This window comes from Vigna umbellata, chromosome 5 (assembly GCF_029865625.1).
Source record: "Vigna umbellata cultivar VRB3 chromosome 5, Vumbellata_1.0, whole genome shotgun sequence".
Classification (NCBI taxonomy): Eukaryota; Viridiplantae; Streptophyta; class Magnoliopsida; order Fabales; family Fabaceae; genus Vigna; species Vigna umbellata.
The window spans coordinates 61,895,755-61,921,470 of record NC_142169.1 but is presented as its reverse complement, the minus strand read 5'-3'; the positions used below and the strand labels follow the sequence as shown (position 1 = coordinate 61,921,470).

Genomic DNA, 25,716 nt, shown 5'->3' with positions numbered 1-25,716 from the left:
TGATGACGTTGCTGTTTAGTTTAGTTAGGATCTTTGAGTTGTTTTGTATAGTTTTGAAATACTCTATTGTATATAAAGTTTTAAATTTTATAGTCATTTTGGATGACTGTAAGATTAACTCTTTATCTACAAGTCTTTAACTGTTCTATCATATTATAATGTTGACTACTATTTATATACTTTATACTATATATTTTAGGATGTTACAATGTCTGATTTAATATCTTTTTTTAAATTTGGTTTAAGGTTATGCGAGAAAAAAACTTGTTGAAAACTAGTTGATAAGTGAAAATTTTGAAGATAGTATATTAACTTGTTAAATTATAAGTTTTTTTGTTCAATTTAGAAGATAAGGTAAAAAGTTAGACACAATATTTTATAAAATTTAACCTTTCATTGATAAAACAGTTTTAAGGTATTTCTAATTTTAATTTTACTTAAATCTAAACTCTTATAATTTTTTATAAATAAAACGTTTTAATTATATTTTTTTATTGTTGTATTATTTTTTATATTGTACATTTATCATTAATCTTATATTATATCTCACTAAACTTATATTTAAATTTAAAATAAAATAAGATCACCATATGTTTAAATAGACGTAAGATATTTAATTTAATATAAAATATAAAATAGAGTTAAAATATAAAATATACATCCAACTCGACTCAATGTAAACTTTGCCCAATATGAATTTAACTTGACTCAATTCTTCTAACTTTAATATGGATCCAAGTCAATAGACTTAACATAAGTTCAACTTAACTACTCGACTTGATTGAATCAGAGTACGTTCCAGTGAACTCAACGTGAGACATATCTAACTCGAGTCAATCCATAGTATGCTCAGATCCGATCCGACTTGCTTGTAGTTATGATTTCTATTTCAATTCTTAGTAAGACTTTAGCCTCTGCAAAGAGTTTACATGTGAAAAACTAAAGACTGAAACAAACTTTAAAACGCAGGGTTCATAAAACGTAAAAAATCCGCCTAAAAGAAAGTTGGGAAAATATTGAAATAGAGATGTAGCATGTAAACAAAAGCAAAGAAAAAGAATCTTACTCTCATGGTTCGGAAAATCAATTCAAATTTTCAAATATTAATTCAGGCAAGGCTGTAATGATGTGAGAAGTGAAGAGTTGCACCTTCATGATCAGTCTTTTAGGCTATAATTTTTGAGATATAACAGTGCAAGCACTACTGAATAAATTAAGTAATAATGCGAATGTAAGAAGTTATACATATGTCAATTTACACTAAAGAATGGTGTAATAAAGCAATTATACAATGCTTGTATGACACTTGATCATGGTAGATGGCTAAAGGAAAGTCGAAAATGTCAAAATTTGCGTTATTTGTAATGGCAGAAAGCTAAATTGAAAGTAAGATAGCAGAGAAGTTAGACCTCAGAATTTTACACTCAAGGCCATGTTGTGAACTCAAACACCTTAAACACAATATCAATTCCAGTGGGAATCTGCCACACAAAGAGCAGAACGTTTAAAGCATTCAGCGCGATGTGAAGATTTCTCGCTGTTTCATTTCCTTTTTGCATTGAGGGTACCAGGGCTGCTGCCAGTGCCCATAAAACTGTAATACCTGGCCAAAAATTACACAACAATTATCATGTTTTTAACATCAACATATATAATAACAATGAACACTGTATATGTAGTTATCTTTACCCTTTTGTTTTTGCTTCATCAAATGCAAACAAATTCAATATTTACCTGCTCCTGCAAATAAATGTGGACCGGGAAACAACTTTCCTGTCCTAAACCATGTGTTCACTCCTCCACCAATAGCCTCAAGCACCCCAAATCCTAGAAGTATGGATCCTGCGTTAAAGTGTCTATCTTTGTAGGAACCTTTGATCAGCTCTTTCCTTTCCTGAATATCAGTATCCATAAATTAGATGCTCATTCAGAATTCCATGAATAGCTCCATGCATTTTACTATCTTATTGGATGCCATTATGATCCAGCATCCACAAATTGATCAAACAAACGCACACCATCACATCATGTAACAATGAATAGGGTTTATTTAAATAAACTTCTTCAGGATCAGAACACACAGTAGGAAAAATCTATTTCGTTACATCTCAATTTTTTCAATCCAGAGAAAGGGTGTGTAAGAGACATGCATTGTTTCAGTAGCTACCTCAGTGAGTTGCTGTATTTGGAGTTCAACTGGCGATGGTGATGGTGATGGTGATGGTGATCCATCTGGGGTGACTGGGGTAGGTTTGACTTGATTCTTGAGTTCATTGATATCATTCTGGATAGTCCTTACTCGCCGCCATTGCCACCCCAAATACCCTGCCCACAATGTATAGAAGAAAAAAGCACCCATCACAATGGGGTGTAGCAGAGCAAATGATCTTCCTTCCAATATCCCAAACTCTCCTCCCACAGCAAGTGCATCCTGTGCCAATAATAGCTTTATTAGAACCAAACTAAACCACCAGATAAAAAAAAAAACCAACAAAATGCATACTTGCCTTGGAATCTAATAAGAATGGGAATGTGATTGCAGAGAGAGAAAGAAAAGCAGGCTTCAGAGGCTCGATGTTCTGATCTAAGAAGGAAGAATTGTGTCTGTTAGAAGAAGATGAGTTTGAGTTTGAATGGATGGTAGGAAATGGAACAATTTTTGTGGCTGAGGGGCGTGGCAGTTTTGGTTTGCTGGGAAGAATTGGAAGCTTTAGCAGTGTGAGTGTGGCAGCCATACGAATTATGAAGGAGACAGCAGCAATGAGCAGAGCGAAGGAGAAGAAATTGAGTTGAAGACAGAGAGGGTTGAGCTTGGATGAAGATCCTACCCAGTAAAAGATAAGGAACTTGTGCCTAAGATGTTACTGTCCTTTAATGTCACTTTCTTCTCTATGCCTTGTTATAAATGTAAAGAAAGAAAAGGTTCAACCTTTTAAATCATTTATGTTCCAATTGCCATTCAAATCAGTATTTTTACAAGTAAACCATAGTTTAGGTCTGAAAATTCTGATTGAATGGAGAGAAAAAAAGACATGCCTTTGGGGTGTCTTGAATTCATACTCTTGTATTATATGTCAGATTAATTTACATTTAATCAAAATTAAATTTTTAAAATATTAAGATCATTTAAAGTTTAAAAAATTAAGATTGGGAACATTCACCCAAAGTATAGAAAATAGAAACATAGTAATTATTGAAAATGTTATTCTATGGCCACCATTATTACTTAAAATAAATAATTAAAATCATTTTAAAAAGTATAGGGTCTATGAAATTCTTAAAATTATCATATAAACTTTTGAAAATAATTTTGATTATTGGTTAATATGGTCATTCTTTGTATTCGATACATAAATACATGTGAGGTTATTAAGATTACAATTTCCTTCTCTGTAAACGGATATAATCCAAATGAAATGGAGCAAAGAAGTTGAGATGTTAAAATAAAGATTATAATTTCAGATGGACAAAGTTAGAAAGATGAAGGTAGGGCTTGTTTCTGGGCAAGAAAATGGCAGAAAGATTCTAAAATTGATGGAAGTTAGAAAAATATAGTGTAAAATATTAAAAACATAAAAAATGAAAAGCATTATACATCATGTTTGAAAAGCATTATACTCAAGTTAATAATATAATCTAAATACAATAATATATATATATATATATATATATATATATATATATATATAAAAGTTTTAAGATAGACCTATAATTAATCATGACTCAATATTTAATAAATAAGAATAAATTTAATTAAAAGTTATGCTTAAAACTACAAATATTAGAGATGTCCGTCTTCCTCACTCTGTCCAGTCGGCCTCTTATTAACCGGTACATGTATACGTGTAACAAACTAAATTTACGAGCAAGTTTATATATAAAATATATTTGATAGTATATAAAACATTGATTATACAAAAATAGAATATTTCTTTAATATAATAAAATTACGTTTTTCAGTGTAATACAATAAATTATTTAAACAAAATACTTTAAGAAATTAATACAATAAAATGTATTCATTTAAATCAATGTATTTTAATATAATTTTATTTTGAAATATAACCATTTTATTTATTAAAGTTTTATAATAATTCTTTTATTTTAAATTGTATTTTAACTTTAATTTATTATTTAAACTATTTGTATATAAATTTATTTTTAAATATTTATTTTTCAATTTTTTTCAAAAATATATAATATTTTTATCATACAAACCAAATAAAGTATAATTTTTTTAGTTATTTCTTAAAACTTTTCAAATAAGTATTTTTAAATCTGGGCCCATTTCATATATTCGTCAGCTCTCTTGTATGACAATGGTGCCAATTTCATGATTGATTTCCAGAATGGTACGTATAAATAAAAACAATATTGAAACTTCAAGATTCCACGCGTTTCCCCGTTTCCAAAACCAATTTGTTTTTAGCTTCAACTGTTTTACGGACACAAACTCAGCAACGTACCATTACAGGTCCAATCCAACTTTTATTTTCTGCCTTTTCTGAATATGCTTGCTTAAGACAAAAGCACACCCAAGAATCTTCCTCTGAAAAATCTAACCAATCCTAAACTAAAATAATTCAATTTACACATGAAAATACTACATAATTAAAGTATATGTTTTTCTCACATAACACATAATACAACTACACATCATTAGTATGTATGCGTGGGTTCTGTGGTTATATTATAGATTTGTCAAACAATTGATATATAGTCATAAATAAATAAGACTAAAACAAATTATTTATCTCACATATTTCATGTATTATAATCTTATATACATTTTCTATTCCATACTTTACTTATAATGAGTTTTTGAGAAAATATTCACTGAAAATATGTAATATCATTTAAAATTTGAATTAAAATACATAAGAAGTTCACACTACATTCAATTAATAAAAGATTTTGGTCAATAATTTTAAGAGACATGTATGTCAAAATCGAACACCTCAAATTGTTCATCTGGACACTGTTGTCAAAACACAAAAAAATAAAACAAGAGTGGATTAATTGAATGTAGTTTAGGCCCTATTCTTTTGAGTGGATTTGAGGGAGTGAATTTGAGGAGATTTGAGAGGATTTGAAGATAAATTTTTTTGTCCTTTATTTGAGTAAATTTGGAGGTAAACGAGAGTGAATTTGGAAATAAATTTTTTTAATTTGTCACATCAATACAATTCTATACTAATTCTCACAAATTTTATTTTCAAATTCACTCTCATTTATCTCCAAATTCACTCAAATAAACGACAAAAAAATTTATCTTCAAATCCTCTCAAATCCACTCTCTCATATCCACTCAAGAACAAGGCCTTAAAAATTAACTTGAAAATATAATCACAAATATTGAAATATGGAGTATTCTTACCATCTTACCATTGTTGCTTTATGATGTATTTTTACTTTTCTTTAGTTCTTACTCCAACCTGTTAGTGAGTAATTGAAATCTGGGGAAGAAGAAGTATCAACTTTCACATCACAACCGCACTCACGTTGTAGAAGAGCAACTTCGAACACCTCAAACATCCTTTAATTAAGGATTTTGGCAATTTAGGGGATTCAATGAAATCCCAAAATCTTTTATTTTAAAAATTATAAAACCCACATAAATAACACCCTCAATTTGTCACATCATTCAAATATCCAATGTAAATGTATTACGTTATTGCATTCTTAACGTCATTCACTTAATTTAATTTAACGGTAGAGGTATAACAGAATCAATTTTATACAAATAAAAATCTAATTAAGAACAACAATAATTAAAAAAGACTTTTGAGCAAAATTAAAAGCTTTGAAAATGGTTAAACCAAAATTAAAATAAAATGAATTAGACTGTTAACAAGTAAAATGTCATTCACTTTCTTACTCTTACCAAATATTGATATAATTGAAGCATGGTTAATAAATTACTCAAAACTAAACTAAATGATTAGGAGGATCAATAACAAAATTTTGGAGTTGAAATTTAAAACTAATATTCTCTTGCTCATTAAAAAAAATTTATCATAATTTAATAAAAAAAACTAAGAGACCTAAATACTAAAATGAAAATATGTGATAATCAAAGAACAATTAAAAGCTCTTTGTGAAAAAACATATATTACATTATTTTTTCTTTTAAATTACTGCAAAACACTCATTTATCTTAACAACATTTTTATCTAAGAAATTTGTAAATACATAAATATTTTTTCTATATATAATTATGCAAAATATACACTTAAATATTTGATTAGAACAATGAAACAATTACTAATGCAAGGTTATTTACATTTATGATAATTATACAATAAAAATTATATTAGCAATGAATTTATCGTTAATAATAAAATACGTAATTATTAATGAATTATTATGTCGATTATACATATTATATTTATCAATAAATTTTATTAATAGAAAAATTTACGGATAAATAAAATATATATTATCAGCAAATTCTTTTGTTAATAAATAATTTATCAATAAAATCTATTGATAATTAAAATTTTAAAAATTATTAATAATTTAAATTATTGAGAAATTTATTTTTGTACAAAAAAAATTGTAGTTATGATACTAGTTAATATAAAATCCTTAAGAGAAGCTGTGCATAATCCTAAATCCGCAGGATTTTATTTCATCAATTCATGACTAAAGTAGAAAAATTATAATCTCGAAACTTTTCTTTTTATACAATTCTAATAAAAGTTTTAGTCTTGGTTTGACTGCTTAAAATGTAGATGAAGAAGGTCCTTTGAGAATTTGTACTTAACTCTTAAGATAGCAAAAGAATAAGCATTATAGCATCAAGTATTTTTCTTTTAATCATGCTTTTTAAAAATAGTAAACTAATGACAGAGAAAGTAAGATGAAAAGGAGAAGCATGACGCTATCTATATAAAGAAAGATCAGTGGGGCATTTCCATTGTGCATGCCACTTAATTAATAGTAAGCATACATCCAACTATATAAAGAAAAATACACACCCATCACACTTAAACTTTATTTTCTATATTCTTCTGTCAAAAATATTATTTTATTAATTTGACTTTTATTCATTTGACAATCCTATAAATAATTTAATGTTTTATTAGTATGATATTTTTTCATAATATATATAATTTATCTATATTTCAAGTGTAATTTTTATTTATTATGCTTAGTATAAATTTTCATGCTTTGTTTTCATTTTTTTATTTTAATACACTACCATCAGACAAACTTTATTTTTTATTTGGTTACGGTGATTTGAGTTATGAAGGTGTTTTACCGTAGAATTCCATGTCAACTCAAAACAGATTTAAATAACGATCTAACTCATTATCAAATTTCCTCAAACTTATTCATTTTTTTTTTCTAAATCCATCATCTAAAATGAACGTAATTTATGAATATATTGTTATAACCGTAATATCCCAAAATATATAGTGTAAACTATATTAAAGAAAAAACAACACGCATGATAAAGTAATACAGTTATCTATCTAAAATGATATATTTACAGTGTTTCCAAAAACAATTATAAATTTAAAACTTTATACACATACTAAAGTCTACTCAAAACTATACACAAGATTCTACTGAACTAAGGCAACTACTCAGTAGCATCACCTCCCTCCAAAGCTTGTTCCAGGGAAACCTCTTCTTCTGCTCACATCCAAAGGATGGTCATCGCAGAAGAAAAACAGCACAAACATACAAAACAAAAGCATACAACAGGGTAAGCTAGTTTAAACAGAATTAATCATACATCAAATCAATTAAATTCATACAAGCATATTATTCATTCACATCACTTAAATCTTTCACACATAACACCACACTGACTTTGACTGTCCGAACTTAGAATGATTGTCGAGCTATGACGGGTTATGCACTCGTGGTGGCTTCTACTGCTTTGCAAAGCCGTTGCCAATGAGTTTCACCCTACCACACTCACGAGGTTAGTCCGTTATCACTCACCTTGGGTCATACTGGAAGCACCCAAGACTAGGACCTCCTGGTACTCCTCACGATATGGATGAATCCTCTCTACTTGAGAATGAAAGACCATTGGAGCGTCAGGAAAACCCTCAAGATTGAGCTACAATGCAGATAATTCTAAACTTACTTGAATCTGCACTGGAGATTCCACTTTGAATTATAACATAGGACACCACCATGTCTCATCTCCTTGAGGATCACGAAATTACGTCCATTATACATACTTTGAAATACAACATACAACAATAGCCACAAATATTACGTGTTACAACTTCACTTTATTTCATACAACCCTCATTGATTCATATAAAAACAACATAAGATCACACAATAACTTGAACTAGAAATGCACCTCTCGCACAGCGCACACCTTCGCATAGCGAGACTGTAAGCTTATCGCACAACGACCTAACTCGCCTTGCGAAAACTTTAGACAGAGACCAACTACTCTTGATCTCTCGCATAGCGACTAAACTCGCTATGTGAATAAACTGTGAAATGTATCAGACCCCAACCCCTCGCACAGCGTCCCAACTCGCTATGCAAGAACCTCAGACAGAGACTTGACTCCCCAAACACTCGCAGAGCAAGACCCACTCGTTGTTCGAATAAAAAGATCAATGGTTCCAGACCCCAGCTAGTCGCATAGCGATTAGATTCGCTATGCGGATTTACAAACAGAGAGCAACCCTCTCACTTCACTCGCACAATGCACCCATTCGCTATGTGAGTGCCTTGGCAGAGAGCATCTCGCCAAAATGACTCGCTATGCGAATCCATTCGCACAGTGAGTCTCCATAATCTACAGAACGAAATTCTGCAGAACGAAATTCTGAAGAATTATGCAACTCAACCCCTCTTTACCAATTCTACTCAACTTTGCCAACTTCTAACAATCCTAATATGATGTATATACCTAATTGGACTAGACTAAATGATTCTACACATTCCTAACTCCAATCTAAAGTGTTTATGCACCAAACTCTACTCTAAAACCTCCAATTCATCAACTTAGAGACTCAAAACCAATTATACCACTTTAAACCTGTTTTTGATCATTTTGATGACTCAAACCAGTCACATATGACCTATCTACACTACCCCAACAGTTCCTAACAGCCCTTGACCATTACTACTCAAATTCACCACCTCACTTCCTCTAAAACACCCTAAACACACTCAAATCACCTCACACTTACTTCATCAACACCATAACAGATTATATACAGTAACCACTTCTAAATTGCACAATCACAACACTTAGATTCATCCAAACCAACTCATCAACAACATTCCAAAATTTCCACAATTTAACATTTCCAACAACATACACTCACAAGCTGAAATTTTAACTGCACAACATTTTAACACAGAATTTACCACATGTAGTAGAATTTGATAACTGAAACACAACCTAGCTTCCCTTACCTTAGGGATAAACAGCCTCAAACACAGAAACGCTCCAACCGTACTTGCACTGCAAGGAAACTCAACAGAAACCTACAACGCATCAATTGGTGATAGATAACAACACTTATAACCTAATTTGAGCTAGAAATTGGAAAGAGGAACTGTTAACCACATGCAATACAGAATCATTTCATGCTCACAGTCCAGAGAAGAACAGACATAAATGGAAACCACTTACCAGCTGAAGAACACGAAATTGATCGGTCCAAAACGAAGTCTTCAACGCCAGGATCGCCTAGGCACCTCCTGATAGTTGAACAGATAACTCAGCTGAGAGGAAATGTAGAGAGAAGTCAAAGAACTCTGAGGAATATAGTTCTAGAGAGATGGAATATTCTTAAAATAATGAGAAGTGTTTATAAAAATTCAATTTATATTATAAGATTATTTTAAAGTAAAATAATCTATCTCATTATTTTAATACATCTATCTGCTCTATAACACTCTATTTTTCAGGTTTTTACAATAACTATTTTTCAATTCTTCTCAAAATATTTTTATTTAAATATTTGACACATTTTATTAGTGATTTTAATTATTATCATTAGTTATGATTATTTTATTTGTAAAAAAGATAATTATGTATTCTTTATTTTTTTAATATGTTATGATTAATAACTTTGATATTGTTTTTCTTGAATAATTATTAACCGTTTTCACATATATCTGATTAAAGAAAAAAAATACTAATAATTACTTATCATTTTAGTATTTTATGCGTAAAATAATTATTAGAAAATATATGATAATATTATATATAAAAATTATTTTATATTAACTTTAAACCACTTAAGAATAAAAAAACAACTAATAATTATTTTCCCATTACATGTACGTTTTTAATACGTTACAAAAAAAAAGTACTCAAAATAAAAAACAGATTTTATTCGATTGTTATTTTGATCTTAGGAAACAAAATCATAGTTTGTGATTATGAAAAAGAATATATTACAATAATTTAAAATGATGATATCAAAACTATTATATTAAATACAAATGTAAGTATCTAAGTAAATTATGATAATTTTTTTACAAATATTAATAAAAAAAATTAAAGTATTAAATTCAAAATTAATAATAATATATGCAATATCTTTTTAATTGAATGATAAATATATTACTTAATCGAATTGCATATTTAAAGTAATTTAAATATCGTAATTTGGTTTATTTTTTATTATTTTTTATTTCAGCATGAAATTAATTATAGTTATTGACTATGATTAAAAAGGAACTATTAAACTATTTGAGGATTTAAAAGTAGGAAATATCTATGTATCAAAGAAAATCATATTTAAAGAAATTAAAAGTATATTTACGTTTTTATATTATTACTTTGAATCTGACCCTTGACAGGAATTATTATCTAGAATGTGAATCACACGCTATAGAAATACTTCAACGAAATAGGTATAATAGGATAAGATATTGTTTGAAAATTATAAATATTTGATCCGTAAACACGTGTGGGATGGTACACCAATGGAGCAAACATTATTTTGGAATACAAACGTAAATGGGAAAAGAAAAAACACCTGCCAAGAATAATAATAATAATAATAAAGAGGTTAATTAATTTATTTAGATGATAATGTAGATTGTAATTATCGGAATGGATTGTGTGAAAACAGATCCAAAAAGAAGAGATAGCATAAGGGGAATAAGAATAAATGGAAACAAAAATTAGTCTATGGAATGAGAAGAGCGGTAAACAAATAAATTGAAAAGTTGTGAAATAAAACAAGCCTTTTTCTCTCTCTCAACAATCCAAACATGGTGTTTTGAGGTGGATGAGCGTCTTTGCCATGATTCTTCTCACTCCCATATTTCTGTTAACCCTCGCCGCCGCGGCCGCCGCCACCTTCCTTTTCGCGGTGGTTGGGGCCGTGCTGTTCCAAACTGGGTGTGGCAAGAGGGTATGGGGAAGAATGGAAGATTGGTTCCACGTGTATCAATTCCTCACAGTACCTGAACTCAACCAAACCAAACACCACAACCACCTCTACACCAAGCTCTCCCTATACTTACATTCCCTGCCTTCCATCCAAGACTCCCACTTAGCCAACCTCGTCACTGGGAAGAACCAAAACGATGTCGTCCTCTGCCTTGCCCCCAACCAAACCATCCGGGACCATTTTCTCGGAGCCACAGTCTACTGGTTCAACCAACCCGCTCATCCCAACCCAGAAGGAACCGGAACCTACGTGCTCAAGATCAGGAAGGTGGACAAGCGCCGAATCCTCCGTCCTTATCTTCAGCACATTCACGCCGTAGCCGACGAAATCGAGCTGCAAGGGAAGCGCGACTTGCGCCTCTTCACCAACAGCGCCGATGAGTTTGGGCAGTGGAGATCCGTTCCGTTTATTCATCCTTCCACGTTCGACACCATCGCCATGGAACCGGATCTCAAAAGCAAGGTCAAATCCGACCTCGAATCCTTCCTCAGAGCGAAACAGTACTACCACCGCCTCGGCCGCGTCTGGAAACGGAGCTTCCTCCTCTATGGTCCCTCCGGCACCGGAAAATCGAGCTTCGTCGCTGCCATGGCCAATTTCCTCTCCTACGACGTGTTCGACATCGACCTGAATAAAATCCCCAGCGATTCGGATCTGAAATTGCTCCTCCTGCATACGACGCCGAAATCGGTGGTGGTGATCGAGGACCTGGACCGATTTGTGGCGGAGAAAACGGAGAGAATAAGCGTTTCGGGGATACTAAACTTCATGGACGGGCTTATAACCTCGTGTTGCGCGGAAGAGAGAGTGATGGTGTTCACGATGAACACGAAGGAGCATGTTGACCCGAACATGCTTCGTCCGGGTCGGGTCGATGTGCATATCCATTTTCCGCTTTGTGATTTTTCGGCGTTTAAAACGCTGGCGAATAGTTACCTTGGGGTGAAGGACCATAAGCTGTTCCCTCAGGTGCAAGAGATTTTCCAAAACGGTGCGAGTTTGAGTCCCGCTGAAATCGGCGAGTTGATGATCGCGAACCGGAACTCGCCGAGTCGGGCTATTAGATCAGTCATCACCGCATTGCAAACCGACGGTGATGGCAGGGGGTGCGGCTTGATCGGACGGCAAAAGGAGGAGGATGAAATGGATGAACCGGACGGGGTTGTCTGCAGTGAGGGTGTTCATACGGTTAAGGATTTGCGGAGACTGTACAGTTTTTTCAGATTCAGGGTTACGAGAAAATCTTCATCCTCCAATTCTTCCTTGACCGCTACTCCATTGCGATAATTAGTCACTAATCATCACTTGATTGGAAATATATGTGCAATATTCCCAATTGCACTTCATTCGGCGGAAACAGATAATTACAGATACCCTTTCAAAGAAGAACAATTTGGTGGCAAGCTTTTTTGTCCATAGCCAAATTGAACACAACAACAGTTGTTCATGGGATGCAAACATTACAACTCTTACAAGGTGATTGTTTTTGTCCATTTTTCAGCCATCAGCGTCGAACTGTAAATCTTTATAATTAGATTGATACATTGCATATAGGAAAATAATTTACGTAGGCAGAAGAAAGGTTATCCTTAGAGTTTGTTTCCTCATTTTGGTGAACTGTGAATCCAATCTAATGTATAGATTTATTTTTTTAGGAAAACAAAATCCTTCATGCACACTTGGAATATTTCTTCCTCTCCCCACGACCCGAAAGTTTCGTCATAAGAATGATATGTTAATTCATTTCGTTCTAGTTTGGGTTAGAATATAAAGTCTGTAAAAGTGCTTAGATTGGTTACAAATTACGAAATGGTTATTTTCCTTTACAGTATATTTACGTGAAAACGTTGAAAAAGAAAATGAATTTTCTTGAATTAATTCATGTCTAAACTAGCACTTATTTTGAAGCACTGGTCTCTGTTTTCATTAACATATAGCAGATCGATGAACAGAACTTAAAGCGATTGATTACAGTTTCAATAATAACGCCTCACCACAATTTCTGTTTTTTGTCTTTTGTGTGAAGTGTGAACTATATCAGAAGAGCTTTTGTAATGTTTGCTGTTGTTGTGAGTGAAGTTGGTATACAATTGAAAGGAAAAAAACAAAGTCATCGGCGAATATAGTAGTCAATTTAATGCATATCTATTTCAACGCATATAACAAGGACTGGGTTCACTATCACGAAGTAAACACAAACTCATGCATACATGAGTAGACAGTGTTAAATAGCTGACAAAAACTATCAGAAAATCTCAGTTGTGGTTATTTTCCGGAGCCTATCAGTGACCAAAAGTTATATAGTGTTAAACAGTGTTTACACTGTTTAATGACATGTAGTCCTTATTATGAAGAGTCACATGTGTATGATTCTTCTTCCATATTCCCATTTTATATTCCAACCCTCTAACCATGGATCCAACTAGCAAGCATCTTTGATGAATAAAGCAAATTAATTACTAGCCAAGTATATAGTATATAATTTTGAATCTTTATTATTTATGTCATTTGGTTGCGTATTCCTTTCTTTATTCCCCGCCAAACTCAATGATTGTAGTTTTGTGACGGAATAAGAGATAATGTGTGCGTCCCCGCGCATAACCTCACTATTTTTTTATCAATTCGATACTTTACTATTACTAATTTTTTTCATATAATAATTTGGACTACTTATTTTGGTCGTGTTTAATCTTTTCATTTTACTTTGTCATAAGGAGTGATGCGCTAACTTTAATTTTTCCTAAATTTAAATTTCAAATTATTTTTTACACGTATGTTTTTCTTTTTCTATTATAAAGATTTTACTTGAATATAAAAATATCCCATAAAAAAACCTTGCCCATTGACTTGTTTTAAATTAATATAGAGATAATAAGTCAAGCGATCGTAACTAGTCTATGCTATCTCTTAAAAAATAACTAAATTTGTTAAAAAGAGTATAAAAATCTTTTTTTTTTGGGGTGGAATTTTGTTCTTGTGCTCATTCTTAATATACTTGAGTGAAGTAAAAAGTTTAATTTTCTCCCATTTAATTTAATAAAGTGACTTACTGAATGTTATTGAGTTAGATTCTGATCTTATAGCAGAGTATTAAGTGGTGATAGGACAATAACTCACTTAAATGAAAGGGAAAGAAAAAGAAAGTTGTAATAAAATTTCACTTGTGATCTAACATTCTGTATTGCCTCTGGAATGTAGGGTTGGGTAAATGGTAATCAATATTTTCCTTCAAAATGAATTAATGAAAGCTGAGCTGCAGTCTAATAATGCAAAGTGACATTAAGAAATGGAAGAAGCTTTCAGTTCTTTAATTTTTATCATGGCAATGGCATGCACAACAATTTTGCCCTCTCTGCAGTGATGAGGTCACACTATTTATTTCAATGGAAGCAATTTTCAACATCAGGCCAGCTGGAAGCAGTGATGAAGCTGCACTGTGTGCCTGCCTTATTTTTGTATAAAACCAAACAAAAATCGTAAATATTGTTTAAAATTGAAAATTGAAAATTGAATAGAATTAGAGATATTTAAAATCAAGAAATTAAAATTGTATAAAAGAATAAAAACTAAAATAAAAAATAAATAAAAATTAAGAAACTAAATTTGAAGTAATAAATTTAGGGACCAAAATTGTGAAATTGGATTTAATTCAGAAATTAATGGGCAGTAATTAAGACAGTACCATCATCACAGGCACAGCACAGTGCTTCCATACCCACCGGTTACATGACCTGTTACCGACAGCTGGCATTAACATTATGAGCTATTATTGTTCATTTATCCCGATAACAAGAGTTTCTTTAATGCAATAAAAAAGTGTTTTTAAGAATTTCTCTTAATTAAGGCTTACAGTGAATGTAGTCAAGTGCATAAAATTAAGATAACCCCCATTATTTAAATAATTTTAAACAGTCTGTCATCTTAATGTATAAAATAAAATAAAATGAAATAATGGAAATATATGTATAAAATTCTAATGTTTTTTAGTTTTTTTCATCATAAGACAACCCACCGTTTTTGTCGTGAAAAATTGGCTTTATTACGTTATAAAAGTTTATGCTATATTTAATTGTAATGTTAATTAAACGTTTGACATCTTCGTCAACTCTAATTTGGTAGAAGAAAGACTTTTAAGGCTACAAAGCTGAGACTAAAGTAAAATTTTCTATTATTAACGTGTTGTCTCTAATTATGTGAAGTTTTTTCACTTAGATACTCGTCTTAAAAGTTTTGCTAATTTAGTTTTTTATATTGAAAAATTGACTTAATTGAGTCTCTGCCGTTAAATTGACTTAACAGAGTTAAATTTTTGATGACATGTCAAATTGACGTGGACAATTTTTTGAACCTGACATTGAGAGACCATTTTAAGTGGCATTTGATAAAAGAAACATTTTTAAAATTGGGTTTGGAAAACTCCATCACCGCTGCGCACCTCGAACACCTCCATTGTCATCCCCAACTTCCCCTTCCTCCCTTCCTTTACTCCTTGCATCCTTCATCTTCTCTCTGACTTTGATGCATGAAGATGCAGATGGAAGAAGACTGTGAAAACTTAAAAAAGAAATAAAAATTATCAAGTGTAAGGAGAAGAATGCGAAGAGGGTTATGTAAGTCTAAACAAAAGGGTTGGTCTTTGCTGATGTTCATCTCTGCAAGTTTCAGCATTTGGATTTCCCTCAAATTAAATAAAAGTAGGTTTCTTTACAGTAAATTTCCCTGCTTTCATTTCTCACCAATCGATGCACTCTGGGATTTTCTTCTTTTTGTTTCTAAAATGTATAGTGATTTCGGAGTTCATTCTAAACAATGTTTAGAGGTTCTTATAAAAGATAATATATATATATATATATATATATATATATATATATATATATATATAGATAATCAGATTCTGCATAAACTTATTAACGGTTGATTTTTGAGCATTTGATAAACTCCTTTTTTTCCTTTTAAAAAGGTTCCAAAGATTACACCAGCATCAAGTCCAAAACCCGAATCCCCCAAAATTCCTCCACCAAAACCACCCAAAAAAGCCCCTATTTCGCCACCACCACTGTCATTATTGTCTACCCTAACGTTGTCAAGAACGACCACCTGGTCATCCGAGGGGACGACACACATGGAGATTCGGACGATCTTGTAATCGTCGGCGAGGAGGCTGAACCTGAATCCGATGTAATTGAAGGCCAAAATGTTTGCGATGGTTACCTGTTTGATTTGACGGGTGGCTAGGTTGAGGATGGATAGGGCGGTGTTGTGGCGGAGGCAGAGGAGGCCGTTGCAAGAGGTGAGGATCTTGGCGGTGGGGGAAAAGATGTGGGAGAGATGGGTTTCGTGGATGAGGTCGTGGTGGGTTCGATGATGCAGGTGGAGAAGGGTTTAAAATGTTTCTTCTATAAAATGCCACATAAAAGGGTTATTTAATAAAAAAGCCACGTATAAGGTATCTGTAAGCCACGTCTCAAAAAATTGTTCACGTCAATCTGACATGTCATCAAAAACTTAACACCGTTAAGTCAATTTAACGGTAAGGACCCAATTGAGTCAAATTTTCAATATAAAGGACTAAATTGACAAAATTTATAAGACGAGAATCTAAGTGGGAAAATCCCACATAAATAAGAACAACTAAAGGGTTAAAAAAAATTGTCTCGTTAAACTTAGCTACACGGAATTGTTGTTATGTTTTTTCACTATTAACAAGTTACAAAATTTGTATAGTTGCTTATTTTTAAATGTTATAAAAGATTTAAAAATTTCTCAAGCTATTTACTACATACAAATAAAAATCAGTCATGATCGTACTTCTCTTTAGTTCAAACTTACCAAACTCCTAAAATAAATACTGAATTTCAATCACTTCAAGATTAAAAATTATTTTAGGCGTGGATTCGAAGTTAAGTTTCACTATTTTATAAATTACTAAAGGTTTAAATATTTGTTTTTATTGGTCCGTTTATTTTATCTTGAAAAGTTATTTGTAGAAGAGGTTTCGACGTGAAAGTGAGTAAAAATTAAACTATTCAAGTATTTTATTATAAATATCATCTTTTATTCTTTTATCTCAAACTTATATCGATACATTTCAGATTAGTAACAATCTAAGTATAGTTTCATTAATAATAATCATACTTTGCATAAGTTAATCAATAATAAATGTAATATTCTTACAAGACGAGCAATAAGTATGCGTACCATCGTTGTTCAATCCTAATATTGTAATTGTTTTTGTGAGATGTCTAACTATCTAGATATCTCTATGGACTAAACAATCATTCAATAAAAAAATAAAAAATTATTATAAAATATGTAGCTAGTTTATCAATTTGAACAAACTTAAATTGTGCTGTCTATTGTCTATAAATGTGAGAACAAAATTCAACAGGAAATAATGAAAAAATTTCATGTTATTTTCATTCGAAATGACAATTTGTAAGTTTCCATATTTATGATGGAGATTGAAATAATGGGACATTGTCGATCTAAACTACTTTTGGTTTTTCTGCTCTTCCTCTGTATTTCAGGTCTAAACTTTTATGTTTTATTATGTCAAATAATTCACAATCATTATGCTTCGGCTCTTTCCCACTCATTTATCACCTTAACACTTTCTTAGACGTCATCGCTTATATAATAAGAAATGTGACAAATGTAATAATAATTTCTAAGAGATAAATAGAAAAAAATATTATTATACAAATGGCTGTATAAATTATTATATAAATAGCATTTATAGTATAATACTAACCATCATTATATTTGGTATGTTGACTTAAAATTGAATATATATAAGTATAATTACTTTTAAGAGTTAATTATTCAACAACATCGTATTAGTTCACCGGCAAATAATACGAAAAAGTCAGAAAATTCGCGCTAAGCTAACTCAGATTCGTAGTCATAACATAGATAATTGACTGCGACGTTCACATAATTTTTCTTTTCTTTGTCAAATTCTACACGCATTTGCTGCTTTAAGTTTTTAAATTACGGTATTTATGTTTTTTTTTCTTAACGTAAAGAAGTTGTTGTTTTTAAATGACGAGGATAAAACGATTATACGGAATGTTAGCATTCAGATATAAGAAAAGTGTAAATTTTTATTGTTCCCATTATATTATAACTAAATGTATAGTATGACTGTCTTGCTATCCAACGTTTTAAATACTCGACCACTTCACAGATATTATCACGATGACTATTTCGAAATATGTAAATATTATGTAAAAAGATAGATGATGATAAATCTGTAACTAAAACAATAAAAAATATTTAGAATAAATGTAAAATATCGTTATGAAAATGTTTTTTATTTTCGAAAAGAAATATACTGTAACCTACTTTATTCTGCTACCGCAATTTAAACGTCTGAGAATGTTTTTTTAGGAAGAATGATACTTTTTTGTTCATAGGATTAGTGTTTTAATTTTGTAAAATAGTACGAACGTATAACACGGCACGTCATTAGTGAATAAAATGTTAGAAGTCTTAAAAGTTTGAGAAAGAGATAGATGTTGAAAAGAAAATGTTTGTGGAATAAATGCAAGAGGCACAGAGATATTAAGTCAAATTAGAAGGCTTAGGCCTGAATAGGCTCATTCCCATCATCAATTATGGGTGCCACTGTCGACCTGCATATACTTATATATTACTTCAATAATTTTTTATATTCAAACATAATAGCTCGTTCATGGAGGTTACTCCCAGTACCACCTCAATTAATCCCTGCACTATCATTTTTTAAAAATTGTAAAACTAATTTTTATATTTTAAAATATCTTATACTTTTATATTTTTCTTAAACTGATGTCCACATCCATTTCAACAGATATTGCACATTGTTAGATGTGACTACATTCGTTTAAGTGTTTTTTAATTTTTTATTTATTAATTTAATATTTTTCATATAATTAGTAAACGGACGTGGCATTAAGGTGTTTTTATAAGTTTTTAGTTTATTATATTTTAAATTAATATATAAATATTTTTTTAATTTATTACTTAATTATATATAAATTAATTTTACTTTATTTAATAGAATAATTATTATTAATTTAACTTATATATTATTATTTAATTAATTATTATAATATATAAATATTATAAACTAAACGGATGACATCCGTAGGTTTTTTTTATTAATTTATATATTTTAAATTAATATATAAATATTATTTAATTTTATTTTAAATTTATTACATAATTATATATAAATTAATTTTATTTTATTTAATAAAATAATTATTATTAATTTAATTTATATATTATTATTTAATTAATTATTATAATATATAAATATTATAAATTAAACAGATGTGTAGGTTTTTTTAGTTTATTAATTTATATATTTTAAATTAATATATAAATATTATTTAATTTTATTTTAAATTTATCACATAATTATATATAAATTTTTTTTATTTAATAAAATAATGATTATTAATTTAATTTATATATTATTATTTAATTAATTGTTATAATATATAAATATTATAAATTAAACGGACTTGTCACATCATAATTTTTTTTTAATTTATTAATTTATATATTTTAAATCAATATACAAAAATTATTTAATTAAATAAATAATAATAATTTAATTAAGTAAAATAAAATTAATTTTTATAATATATTATAAAAAAATAAAAAAAGTTATAAATTAATTAAAATATAATATTTAAAAAATAAAAAAAATACTTAAACGGATGTGATCACATCTCGTTAACAAATGTGGCACATCCACTTAATATAGTTAACTAAAAAATTGGGTATGGGGTGGTGAAATGGATGTTGACATCTATTTTATATCAAGGATAAGTTGAGTATGGTACATGGAGCATTTGATAGTGGGGTGTTGCTCCCTCCACCACCACAGCCTTCTCCCTCCACCTCCCCTTTACTATTTTGCCCCTCAGTAAAATTTTATTTTTAGAATTATTGTTTTTTAATTTTACTCATTTATAACATATTTCACTGATAACCTACGTAATTCCTTGTATGAGTAAAATATTTTTCTGCAAAGCTCAGTGATCGTGAAAAGAATTATCAAGCAATCTTCCTCTTGCTTTCGGTGCAGTACGTGGTGCAGTGCGTTTGTGGTGTAATGTGCTTGTCGTGGTTCCTCTCCAGGTACGTAGTCATAATCCTTCCAATAATCCTAAACCCTAAACCTTAAACCCTTCCAATAATCTTTCCAATAATCCTTTAACCCTAAAACGTAAAATGAAAACGAAGCCTAAACGGATGACATCCTTCAACGGATGTCAACATCCGTTTAAGGAAAAACGGATGTCGACATCCCTTAAACGGATGTTGACATCCGTTGAAGGATGTCATCCGTTTAAGCTTTGTTTTAATTTTATGTTTCTGTTATTATTTTATTAGATATTTTAATATTTTGATTTATTATTTTTGAATATCTTTTTAATGTATTTTAATAATGTATATTTATATTAGTTTATATTTAAATATTAAAATATTAAAATAATAAAATAATAAAAATAAAAAATTTTAACTTTAAGGATATAATTGGAATTAAAGATAATTGGGGAGGTGGAGGGAGAAGGCTGTGGAGGTGGAGGGAGCAACACCCTTGATAGTGGTGAAGGGAGAAACATTCTCGTTCATGACAGCCTACGTTTTGAGGATTACTTCCTACACCACCTCAAATTGCTTCCTACACCACCACATTTTTTTTTTTAATTCCAAAACTATAAATCTTGACTATAATTTGGGTCATACTTGGGTGATCAAGCTCACTGAGTCCAAGATGCTTATAATATTACAAAAAAATATTATTATTTTCTGTCAAAACCTTATTAATTTTCATATTTCTATATTCATGAATTTTATCATCAAAATTTAGAAAATATTTTAATAAGTTTATCGTTTATAAAAACCAAGAAAACTAAATCTACACAATAAACTCATTCATAAATACCCGTATTTCGTATAAAATTTACTGATTGACATTACATTTTTATTTTAAGACATTAGATAAGGATGAATAAACTAAAAAAAAAAAGTCAAAATGTTATTTTTTTTATTAAGGGTCGAAAAAGTAAAAATGCATATGTAAAATTTTCCCTGAAACTCGTATATAAACAAATTAAAACACATCTCCACCTTTTTAACCTGTCAAAGCATGATCAAAGTTTGATATAAGCTCTGCACTCTTTCTTCTTCCCTTGGATGGTAAAACAATACATCAAATTGCTGTCACTGTAATGTGTCGTAATCAAACTGAAAATATGCAAGGACAAGATCAACTCAATCATCCTCATCTCATCAAACGCATTAGATGAATAGTTCAACAGATTTTTTTTATACGTATAAAAAGGATTTACTGCATGTATTTTTTACTCTCTCTCTCTCTGTCTGTCTCCTTTTACTTATACCTTAACAAGAACATGAAGATAAGTTCTTCATCTCACTAATTTCCAATTCAGCACCTGAGATTACATCCAGTTTTGATCCACGAAGAGTGGCAAAACTGTTGTGAGGTGTGGACTTCCCTCTACCACTTTCCAATGACCTTTTCGAGACGACCCTATGAATCTGTTCCAGAAGCTTGAAAAACGCAGTCTCCACATTCTCACCACTGAGAGCCGAAGTCTCAGAAAAGAAGAGGCCCTGATCCTCTGCAAACTCCACTGCATCTTCTGCATGCACCACTCTTTGCTCCACAAGGTCTCCTTTGTTCCCAATCAGCATTATCACAACGGAGCTGTCTGCTTGTGCTCGCAGTTCGTCAACCCACCTAGCTACATGATCAAACGACTGTCTTTTAGTTATGTCGTACACCACCATCGCCCCTAATGCACCTCTGTAGTATGCACTTGTCACTGCCCTGTACCTGTACCACACCATACATAGTAGATTACAAAAAAATAAAAATACCCTTTTTAACATAAAGATTTTACTTCACCCAGGTCGCGAAAGCCGACACTAAATTGTGAAAAATGATCCAACTTCAGCAAGTTTTTATCTGTACATAGCTTAATGTGAACAAAATCAAACAAAATATGAGGCATGAGAGAGAGAAGGTGAACCTTTCTTGGCCGGCAGTATCCCAGATCTGAGCCTTGATAACTTTGTCATTGATTGTGACAGTTCTGGTCTGGAACTCAACTCCAATGGTGGACTTTGAATCAAAGCAAAATTCGTTCTTTGCAAACCTTGAGAGCATTTGACTCTTTCCCACTGCCGAGTCCCCTATCACCACCACCTTAAAAACATAATCTATTTTCTCATGCATATTCTCTCTCACTCTCTCACTCTCAACGCCATTCATTTCCTGATTCATTTTCTTCTCAAGATCACCAAGACCTTCAAAACAAGTTTAAGCAACCAACTTTCTTCTTGCCCTTGCTCAAACTACCCTCTAAAACATTGGTTCAATCTTTCCTATTGGTTGTGGAGGAAAGTAGGCGAAAGCAAAGAATATGGAAAAGCAAGGCAAAAAAAATCAAATGAACCAGACCAGAGTTCAATCAATGCCAGCAAAGGAAGGAAATGGGTAAAGTAATGGCCCAGTCTCTGTCTCCCTTTAATGCTTTACCAAATTGAAGGCACTATACCAAATATAATAATATTTACATGACAATATTGTGGGGCATTATTACCTTCTGTAATGCATGTAATATATGCAGTAGTTTGGCAATAAATTGGAAATAAGATACAGACAATATAAAAAAAATGTCTAGAAGTTGTGATGCTTTGGAAAGGGATTGAGAATCACAGGTAATTTAATGACTGGTTGATGAAATGTCTGGTTCGTATTTAGTTGATCTTAATGTCTGTTGCAAGCATACAGATGCCTTTTTTTAACGATTTTTTTTTTGCAGATTTTATATCTGTCAAATGACTCCAAATTTTAATTATGACTAAGATATTTGTTTGCGTCATTAAAACAAATGCACAAGTACTAGTAATTAAATCAAACATAGTTCCTAACTTGGATATAATGTTATCTGAATTTCCTTAGCTGTTATGCAGGTTCTTCAGTTAACAAGAATGCCAAGGAAGAAGAAAGATCTGAATTGATGTTTTCTACTTGCTTATCCCATTGGTATTGTTGTCTAGGGTTTCCCATTTTGACGAGAGATATGCAAAATCTAAAAATGAAACTCATCTAAAAGAAGAAATTAAGAATGTTAAAATAACAAAACATGAAAACTTAATTTTTCTTATAACTTTACCTTTTTTATAAAATAGGTATTAGAAGAGACATCTAGACGGGACCACAGTGTAAATTTATAACATGAGCATGCATGGCCTACCATTTGTTCTTAAAGGCCCATCGCAGTGAGCACATCACGGTAACGAACGAAATAAACATTCTAAAAATCCGTTGTAGGGACTGTAATAACATCCAGGTTGAGACTTTATGCACCGACAGAACTGGTATAGTACAAGCAGTTATCATTTCTTCCTTGTAAAATGTAACAGTGAAGTTGCAGCAGCCATGCTGCAGTAACAGTGATTGTTGGACAATTGTTGCATTGATCACAGGTTTTTTTAACCGTGGATACCGATAAACAAACCAAACAAGCTATTGTTTAGTATTTTTATAAGTCCATGACATAAAAAAGAAGCAAAAGATGAATGTCAGGGAAACAATCTCCTTCAACAATGGTCATTTATTGCAGCAGCATCTAATCAAACAAGATGATGGGGCACGTAAATTCCTCTCGGTTGTTTGTGGGTAATTATCCCATCCAATCCAGCAACAGATGTGGTATCGCAATCAAAGATAGAACCATAGGTCTTATTTCGAAAGACATTTTTTTAATTGATAGAATTTCAAAATATTTTTAGGTAATGTTAATTATTAAAAAAATGTTGTAGTATGCAAAAGAGACTTTTAGGCATTCAAGAATATCTTATCATATGTGATATTATATTTCATTGAGATTTTAATAGATTACAAAATATTCATATGATACTTAAAATCATATGAACTTCCATGATTTATTTGGATTATTATTAGACTTCTGTAAATATTGTATGACTTGTCATCTTTCTTAATAATAAGATATGACTGGTAAAATTCTTCTCATCATATTATAAAATTTTAAAAAGGTGTATTATAAACAGAATATATATATATATATATATATATATATATATATATATATATATATATATATATATACATAGAACAAAAGAAAAAAAAAACAAAAAATAACTAGAGCGGTCAAAATGGGTTACAATCCGCAAGCCAACTCGGCCCACCACGGGTTTGAGCCGGGTTGGGTTAGAAAAAATTGTCTTTTTTTTATGCAGGTTAGATTTCAACCCGGTTCGTTTAAACCCGGCTCATGCAGATTGAACTCTTGGTGGACCGGGTTGGCCCACCAACCCATTTACCTAATTTTATTTTATTAAAAATTAATTTTAATTTTATAAAAAAATATTTATTATTTTGTTTTTGCTTGAAAAAATTATTTAAATTTCTTATTTTCAAAATTAATTAAACACTCATGTTGGAAGTGAAATTTGGGAGTGAAATTTGTTTAGATTTGTATTATAAAAAGTTTGTAATTTTCTTTATTTAAAAAAAGATTGTAATTAAGTGAGCCAACCCGTTTATCCACCAACCCATGGTGAGTCGAACCGGGTTCGAATTTTTCTGACTCATTAATAAATGAACTGGGTTGGGTTGGCTCACTAAGTAACCAACCTGTGATAGACCGGGTTGGGTCGGGCCAGGTGATCCGTTTTCACAGCTCTAAAAATAACCAAGTCATTTACAAGTACCAATTATAACTAAATTCAGTTTACAAGAAAAAATAATGTGTATAAAATAATTTCAATTTAACATAGTTTTCCCATTTATTCAGACTTCTCTCAACTTTAACATGTGGCAGAGGTTGAGTAATTTTTTTCTCACTTTAAACACTTTCTTCATTTAAATAGTTATTGTATGTTGTCGTTATAAATCATTGAATCAACTTCTAAGTTATTCAAGCAAAAAAAAGTTTTTTTTTTTTATATTTTACTTTTATACTTGTAGTTCTTTGACTTCTGAGCTTTTTAAATTTGTTTTGAAGGTCATTTATTAATATTTTTCAACAAAATAGTATATGCTCGTTTAATAAGTTGAAAATATATTATTACAATTAAAAAACAACAAATAATAAGAAAAGTCGTGTCATCTCATTTATTCATATATTATTGATAGAATGTTTACAGAAATTCTTATTTTAATAATAATTTTCAATTAAATATAAGATTATATTGAACTAGTGTTTATTTGTATTTTTTTTTACTTTAGTTATTGTGATACTAAAATAATATATTTAATGCT

At 30.7% G+C, this 25,716-nt stretch overlaps 2 protein-coding genes and 1 pseudogene across 2 annotated transcripts; 1 reads left to right on the top strand and 2 right to left on the bottom strand.

The window, feature by feature from the left end:
* Positions 1–1,205: 1,205 nt before the first annotated feature.
* On the bottom strand, positions 1,206–2,855 carry LOC124826262 (uncharacterized). Its single transcript, XM_047299048.2, has 4 exons — positions 2,508–2,855; positions 2,168–2,431; positions 1,735–1,894; positions 1,206–1,603 (listed from the first exon to the last, which is right to left on the bottom strand). Exons 1-4 carry the CDS (start codon positions 2,733–2,735, stop codon positions 1,425–1,427), a joined length of 831 nt encoding a protein of 276 aa, XP_047155004.1. The 5' UTR covers positions 2,736–2,855; the 3' UTR covers positions 1,206–1,424.
* Positions 2,856–11,082: 8,227 nt separating this feature from the next.
* Positions 11,083–13,235, top strand: LOC124826273 (AAA-ATPase At2g46620 pseudogene; annotated as a pseudogene).
* Positions 13,236–21,417: 8,182 nt separating this feature from the next.
* RABA3 (RAB GTPase homolog A3) lies at positions 21,418–22,998 on the bottom strand. The gene is made up of 2 exons (XM_047299058.2): positions 22,457–22,998; positions 21,418–22,260 (listed from the first exon to the last, which is right to left on the bottom strand). Exons 1-2 carry the CDS (start codon positions 22,708–22,710, stop codon positions 21,804–21,806), a joined length of 711 nt encoding a protein of 236 aa, XP_047155014.2. The 5' UTR covers positions 22,711–22,998; the 3' UTR covers positions 21,418–21,803.
* Between the last annotated feature and the right edge of the window lie 2,718 nt (positions 22,999–25,716).